The sequence below is a fragment of the Austrofundulus limnaeus genome, unplaced genomic scaffold (assembly GCF_001266775.1).
Source record: "Austrofundulus limnaeus strain Quisiro unplaced genomic scaffold, Austrofundulus_limnaeus-1.0 Scaffold61, whole genome shotgun sequence".
Taxonomy (NCBI): domain Eukaryota; kingdom Metazoa; phylum Chordata; class Actinopteri; order Cyprinodontiformes; family Rivulidae; genus Austrofundulus; species Austrofundulus limnaeus.
The window spans coordinates 3,652-11,801 of NW_013952463.1; the positions used below are offsets into that span (position 1 = coordinate 3,652).

Here is an 8,150-nt window from a genome sequence, read left to right on the forward strand (position 1 = left end):
GGGGGAGAGAGAGAAAAAGGAACTGGGTGGGAGTTGTGTTGTTTTAGCTTTTTTTTTTTTTTTCCCTTTACCCCCAGTGTGGAATCGAAGCCGTCCCTGTTGCCTGTGCATATCACAAGCTTTGGTCTCTCCTCTCTTTTCTCTCCGAGCTGCTGTAGGACTGGCTATGGCCACCACCACTTCCGGGATCCGTCATTTCATTCGYCCACCGCTCAGCGCTGCGAACTGACTCTGTTTCTATAAGCAAGCTAGCAGCCAACCTGCCAACACTCGCTGACACTCACTCATCTCAGTCTCGCCCGATAGACGAAATACCTACRGGGAGGAAAGAAAGAAAAGGAGAGATCCGAATCGCACTTTGTTAATTTCTACACCATTTTTTTCTCCTCTTCTTCTTTTTTTACAGTGATAATAAAAACAAGATTGCGATCTGGAGGCATTAAAGGAGACGCGGACTTGCGGGATGAAAACGGACTAAACAAGCTTCGCCCTTCTCCTGAACATCATCACCAACCGTCATTCATTCATTACCTTGACAACCTCTGGCTTTGATTGACAGCTGGAGTGGCAAAAAGCCATGAGACACGACAGTTTAGTTCCATGCAGGTTGTTGATGGGCTGATTGTAACCTTCACTTTGGCGCAATTTTCTTCCCTTTTCTTTTTTTTCTTTTCAAGAAGAGGAAAACAAGACGAATCGGCAAAACTTTCACCCATGCAACGATTTCAAGTCAACCAGACTGGCGAATAGGACGATTCGCAAAGTTGTTTTGAAACAGGAATCGTGCCACTAAATCACTTTCTGAGCCGGGACTGGGATATTAAATATACGGACCGATTCGGGAGTTTATTGGAGCGCAGCCTGATGGCGCAACGGGTAAGGTTTTTCTTTTTTTTCTTTAGATTTTTTTTTAAACCCTGTGTCAAAGCCAGCTCTTTTTGTCCGGGCTTGCTGGCAAAATTACAAAGTATTCCTATCAAAGCCACCATAGTTGACATTTTTTCCTCGCAGCGCTCTCACTCCTCAGTTTGGAGTGACAGCCCACTGCCTCTTCCACGCCAGTCGTGGAGCAGTTTCAGCACGAGGCTCCCAAACTGTTTGAGCTCTTTCTTCTTCCCTTCACCAAACTCTGTGTGCAAGAAGGAGGCATCTTGAGTTAGAATGTTTCTGGTAACCTAAAGCGTTAGACTTTACTCACTCAGAATGCGTTTTCTATTATTATTATTATTATTATTATTATTATTATTACACTTTTGTTCAACTTTTCTCCAAACCCCCCAAAAAAGAAGTGCGCTGACTTTTATTTTCTGATCTTTTTATTTATGTATTTATCCCCCCCCACCAGTACGATGAGCTGGCCCATTATGGCGGGATGGACGGAGTCCCGGCGTCCATGTACGGGGACCCGCACGCTCCCCGGCCGCTTCCCCAGGTCCACCACCTGAACCACGGACCGCCGCTGCACGCCAGCCAGCACTACGGAGCCCACGCTCCCCACCCGAACGTCATGCCCACCAGCATGGGCTCCGCTGTCAACGACGTTTTAAAACGGGATAAAGATCAAATTTACGGGTAAGGCTTTTTTTTTTAATAATTTGTTTTACAGAAACAAATCCACTCCCCAAAAAAATCATTTTTCCTAACTTTTTAAAAAAAAATATTTTTTTTTATTTTACCCTTCTRCAACTTTTAATTTGGAAACCTCCTCCTCTTCCTGCACGCACCGCTCGGTTTAAACAGGTTGAATTCAGAGCTGTATTGTTGGTCAGGGGAGTTTTGTTGATGTGTAATTTTACACTCTTTGTACAAAAGGCAACTTTAAAGTAAGGAGCACGAGCCAGGAGCTGGGGAATAAATCCGCACACCTAGTTTACATTTTTAAACTATTCAGCCTGAAAACAAACAGGAACATAACCTCCTTTAATTATTTATTTATAACAAAAGCATTTTATAGYACTTTAAATACATTTGGAAACGTTGAGGATTATTTGCAGCAACACACACACACACACACGTACACACACAGGTTGTGTGACAGCGCGATTGCTCTCGAACAGTAAAATAAAACGTGCGTCTCTTTCAAACTCAAATATCTGTGTTTACAGCTTTTTGCCCATAATCCACACAGACACGATCAGGGCTGCAGTGTGGAGGGAACACACCTCATCTCTTTTCCTCCCGTTTTTATTTGAARGAGGAAGAGTATCCCTTCATTTTTTATTCACTGCTTCAAAGAAAAACACCGGAAATAAAAAGCCCAAAGGGACTTTTATTAGGTGATTATCAGGTTTAGTTTGTAAAACTGTCATTAAAATACAGGAAATCTCTATATTTTAATAGTTATAGGTTGCCTAAAAATATATATTTTACTTTTATTTACTTATTTATTTATTTTTGAAGTTGCAAGCCTCATAATAAAATATCTTTGTGTTGAGGACTAAACGTCTTATTTTTCTCTGTATAATAATAATAATAATAATAATAATAATAATAATAAATGTCCCGTGACTTTTACTGCATGTTTTGTTTTTGCACTGCATGCAGTGATCATCCCTAAATGATCGCAAAGTTGCAATAAAATGTTCAAAATAAAGATTTGCTTTTGTTGTAAATTTCACAATGAACAGATTGATCTGAAAACAGAAAGCTTAGCTGCGTGTTGTAGCTCCAGTAATGATCTCGTAACAGGAGGTACTAAACATTTTTTTTGAATCTATTTAATTTGTGGGTTTTTTTTTTCACTTGAAATGTGAAAAGTGAGAGTGTTTTGAGGTTGATGGGACACTTTTTTGCAGTGGAGCCCGTGGAGCTGCTCGCACTCTCAGCCTGTGTGTTTCCTCCCCCCTCTTCTTGCAGTCACCCTTTATTCCCTCTGCTCGCGCTGGTTTTTGAGAAATGCGAGTTGGCGACGTGTACTCCGAGGGAGCCCGGCGTGGCAGGCGGAGACGTCTGCTCCTCAGACTCCTTTAATGAGGACATCGCAGTTTTTGCCAAACAGGTCAATTTTTTAAAACATAGTAAATAAATAAATAAAACATATAGTTATACGTGTTGGAAGTTGTGGCTGCGTCATGACGCACAAATATCCCCTCGATTTAATCAAATGCTTGCATTTTACGCACAGTTTTCTGATTTATTAATTTTTTTTAAAAGCTCATTCTTGATGTTTGATGTTTTATTTTTTAGGTCCGAGCAGAAAAGCCTTTATTTTCATCAAATCCAGAGTTGGATAATTTGGTAAGTCTTCTTTTTATTTCTGTCTGTTTGTTCTGGAAACAGTGTGCGGCAGCTCCGCACCGACACTGCAGCGCATGGCTGACTTAAATCTGATTTAAACTTGAGCGCACAACTCTGACCCGTCAAGTCAGGCTGTGCCACCGTTTTTTTTAATTCTTTTTGCCTTTCTTATCATTGTTTATTCTTTCTCATCCAAGACGCATGAACTTGCTTTACGGATGCAGCTCTTTTTTTAAAAAAAAAACATTATTTTAAAAGCAAAGCTAAACATATGTTTCTGGCTGGGATTTTCTGACAAGTTACAAAAAAAATGTCAGTAATTAAATATCTCTGTCTTTTTTTTTTCTTTTTCTTTTGCAGATGATACAAGCCATACAAGTATTACGGTTTCACCTCTTGGAATTAGAAAAGGTACGTTTAATAAATAAATAAATAAATAAATAAATAAATAAATGTAAATTTGTTTATCTTGTGGCACGAGAATTACGCAAAGCTTTAATATGAATGGATCAAACCGGCATCGATACTGAGTTATTAGAGATCTGAGAGGAAACCGGAAAAAAGTTTTATTTTCTTTTTTACCCCCCATTTAGGTGCACTAAGATGGTTTTATTCAGCCAATTATCGACGCAGCAGACGGAACTATTGATAAAATATGTCAGGGTCTCTTTTGCCCACGCTGGTATCGATCCGCAGATTTGGTTTCTCGTTATCTCTACCACTCCCCAACGCCACACACAGCTTCTGACGGCGCGCTGTTTATTTTTTCAACTTGTTGCTCAGGTCTCGGGAGAATAATAAGCACTGCAACAATTTCACTATTGTTTCCTCGCCCGCCAATAATGCACCCCCCACACCCCCTTAATTGGAGTTATTCTTGGACTGGCTGAAGCGTTTCCCCATCCTGGAAAAAAAGGTGTTCAGTTTTCTTTTTTTTCTCTCTCTCTCTCTCTCCTGTTTTAGGTGCATGAGCTCTGCGACAACTTTTGCCACCGGTACATCAGCTGTTTGAAAGGAAAAATGCCAATAGATCTAGTTATTGATGAGCGAGATGGCAGCTCAAAGTCAGACCACGAAGAACTTTCGGGATCGTCGACCAACCTCGCAGATCACGTGAGTAAAAAAAACAAAACAACTTTTTTATAATATGTTAAATCTGCTGCTGATTTTGGGGTAAATAATATTTTTTTTAAATGCACGTGACTGATTAGATACTTTCTGGCATAATCGGAGTGTTTGGTGTGTCCATAAGCTTCTTGTTGGGTGTGTGACCTCGCTGAGCCGCCGGTAAATAGCGCGCGCTCTGTTCTGCAAGGAAAATCTGCCCCGATCGATGCTCTGAGGTCAAAAGCTACATGTGATCCAATGGTCGGAGTTATTGTTTTAGTCCTTTGATTAGGAGCAGTCATGTGTGCGCGTGGTGCTTGCTTGCAGGTTTTGGTGTGGAGGGGGAGAGAGTTTGGCTGTGTGCGTGCGTAAAATGCAGGAGTGGGGGGGGAGAGGGAGGAGGGGAGGGTGAAAAAAAGTGCAGGCAATTATCTGTTACGCAGGTTTAACGTTAAAGCAGGGGAATCAGCGGTGTAAGCTTTAGCTTTAGGTCAATATTTAAAAAAAGGGAGTTTTTTATATATTTGGAGCTGGGGGAGCTGGATACGGCCCCGTGCGTAAAGCTGTGGATTTTTTTTTCTTTTTTTGCTGCGGAGGTGGAGAAAGTGGTTAGGCTTACCATCAATGTCAACTTCACAAGGCAAGCATATGATGGTCCGTCTGGAGCACCCCCTCCCCCACCCTTTCTTTTCCACTGCTGCTGTTGATGTTAATGTGTTTAATTGTTCCGTATTGATTGCCGTGTGGTTTCTTTGCTCCGTGCAGTTGCTTTTCTTCTCGTGGGTCCCGCGCGTTTTATGGCCGGAGGCTGYCATAACGCCGAATTCAATTATATGCACCTGAAGTACAGTAGCTTTAAATGTGAAGATCGATTCTGCAGTTTGGATCGCGTCATAAACGCAGCCTCTTCCTCTGCAGAGATGGGTGTGGAATATTTGGTGGGAGTAAAATAAAAAATAAAAATAAAAGGAGTGTAACAAAGTGACCAGTTAATATCAGTGCAACACAAGGCCAAGCCTATTAGGAATTAAAGTAGATTTAAGTGTTATACAAAGTCTCTGCTGCATCTGTTGGGTCTTGCTTTGGCCCTGATAGCTGTGGAGGAGCAGGCAGCGCGCAGCTCCAGGTGAACTTTACCTAGTTTTGGGCTGAAGATGTTGGGTATTTTTTTAATGTATTTTTTGTCTTTATTTTCCTTTTTTTTTGCGGTCCTCCCAAACACAAGTGCAGAAATGAGGCATGCTGTTGTTTATACWGGAGAGATTAGATAAACTGGCCTGTTTAGTTTCATGGCAGATGGTTGATGCTCAAGCCAATTTCCGATGCTGCAGACACCGTGCTCTCTGTCAGGGGCTGCGCGTGTCAGAAATGTTTGCATCATTAGAAAAAAAAAGAAACGTGCCAAATAAAGCAAATAATACACAAAGCAGGTTGCATGGAGGGCTATTTGTCTTAGAGCGACCTATTTCACTTCTGTGGCACCATAGTGGAACTTTTCTAATCTCCTTCTTTTATCTTTTTCATGTGTAAGCTGAGTGTTGATCTTTAATAACGGGAGTACTGTACAGATGTAATTATCTTAGTGTAGAGATAAATAATAAGAGMATGTGCACTTTGAGAACTTTATATTTGCAGTTGAGGTCATAATTTCTACAACTGGAAAGTGTTTCAGAAATATGAATGTCAACTTTGCTGCTGGATGTGTTTATTTTACTTTATTTCTCACTTTCTCTTTTATTTATTCACTTGTCTTTGGCTCTGTTTTATTATTCATCTCTGTCCTTGTCTCACTGAGGAGCGGAAGTCAGCTTGATAGTTAGATATGCTAATTTATTTAGTTAGACTCTCTCACGTCCATTTTCCTTTGCTTTGATATGCATTTTTAATATATAGCCCCGGGCTACATCTCATTTGGAGAAAGTTGGTTTTTCTGGAGATGATGAGGCTCTTCACTGAAGGGGGGGGGGGGGGGGGTAGAGCTTGTTTTCTTGCATGTCTCTTTCCGTTTCTGCCTCCTCCTCCTCTCCCCTCCTCATACCTGATGCTGGAGCCTTAATAAGCACAGTTTTATTTACACTTGAATGCAGCACTGTCTGTGGAGATGATTGGATTATGGTATAGTGAGAACAGGATGAGGCCTCGCTGACACTGTTGATTTCCCTTACTCGCTTGGCGGTGACTATCTCAGCCATGTGAGCCCACCCAAGTCTTCCCAGCTCATCGCCCCTCCTCACATCAACTCCTATTTAAATGAGAAAGAGGGGAAAAAATGATGCTGGATTACACACAAAAAAAAGAGTGATAAAGAAAAACAACAGAGCTGTTTTAAAAACCTTGTCAACCGTATGCTTTCTTGTCTGTTAATTAATGAATAAAATTTCTCTTTTTTTCTTTCTTTCTTTCTGTGCTTCATCCAATTAGGAAGACAAATACAATTAACGGTGTCTGAGTATTATCTGTTCTAATGAATTAGTCTTTGTGTGTTCTTCTGCCATTGTACCACTTCTTCAGTCAATCTTGCATATTAGCATAAGGCTTTTTCCCCCACTTCCCTTTATGTGCATTATGTCGTCAAGACTGAAACGAATGAATATTTCTTTTTTTTTTTTTTACAGTTAGAAATTCTGCATGCTGTACGGGCCCCCAGTGCTTTGTTTTGGAGAGCTTTCCTCAGGGAGTGTTACTTGTTCCCATAGTTGTGGTGTAGCTTATCTCAACGGTGCATGGCAGGCGAGGGGAGAAAGGGAAACAAACCGTTTTCTGTTGAGATCTTATTCTGTGGTGCATGTTTGCAGTGCTGTGCTGGATATAGTGTTACAAAGTAAAGGGACGAGTTCATCCTAAAGCTGTGCAGTGCAGAAAGACGCCCGGTTGCATTCTGTCTGACTTCTGTGCATCACTGGCCGAGCTGGCCTGCTGATCCAAGTTTTGTACTTTTTTGGGTCAAAGCTACTGAAAACTGCCACTGATTTGTTTTGTGACGATGGGATTGTCCAACTGATTAGAAGGTCAGAGGGCTCTTGATGAGAACCCACACACACTTGTTGCATCTCCCACACCCCACTTAAACTCTGCGAACGACTGTGATGAACCACTACTTCTGGGATCGTGAGAAACACGGAATGTTTCACTTGGACGAAAATAAAAGAAACGCATCTGAAAATAGCAGTGGCATAAATTAACATGCTAATTTAATAGGGCCACATTTTATTAGTTACAAGAAATAAAGGAAAGCAAAACAACCCRTAATGAGCTGTCAGTTTTATATTGACATTTATATGCCTTTTAATTTCTTTGGAGATGTCATTTCGGTGTGAGCCAAATCTATGAATCACAATAGTGTTCACATTTAAAAACAACAACAAAAACCTTCTTTTTAGGGAAATAATGTGGCTTCTTAACTGTGACGCCTCAGAGAAACTTTTCAGGCATAAATACAATCAGTTTATCCCTTCTGTCTGGTAAAACATGCTGTGTTGATTTATTAGCTGCTAAATGAAACCTCTCTATATTCTGGATAATTGCAGGAGTAGTAAATACTCCTWTGCCTTTTTTAAGTTGTTGCTTATAATTACAATCTTAACCTAAAATTTAARAAATGCACGAGTCTCCCCCCCTCCTCCTGTTTTTATGTCAAGCGGCAAGATGTCATAAATTGTCAGCTTGCCTCATGATTTATGCTCCTGTGTGTTTCTGGTGTGTCAGCTGTTCTGTACATGTTCAGCACAGGACCTGCTCCTCACACTAGTTTTACAACCCATACTCACCCTCACACACTCTCTCTCTCTCTCACACACACACACACA

The 8,150-nt window shown here is 40.9% G+C and overlaps 1 protein-coding gene across 3 annotated transcripts in view; it reads left to right on the forward strand.

The window, feature by feature from the left end:
• The window catches only part of meis2a (Meis homeobox 2a), a 78,112-nt gene continuing 69,962 nt past the window's right edge, over positions 1-8,150 (forward strand). For all 3 annotated transcript variants that reach the window (XM_014009716.1, XM_014009718.1, XM_014009717.1), the window contains exons 1-6: positions 1-876; positions 1,346-1,572; positions 2,857-2,998; positions 3,187-3,237; positions 3,598-3,648; positions 4,201-4,350. In XM_014009716.1, coding sequence (XP_013865170.1) covers positions 865-876; positions 1,346-1,572; positions 2,857-2,998; positions 3,187-3,237; positions 3,598-3,648; positions 4,201-4,350 — 633 coding nt within the window. In that variant the 5' untranslated portion in view covers positions 1-864. The remainder of the gene's footprint in view (positions 877-1,345; positions 1,573-2,856; positions 2,999-3,186; positions 3,238-3,597; positions 3,649-4,200; positions 4,351-8,150) is intronic.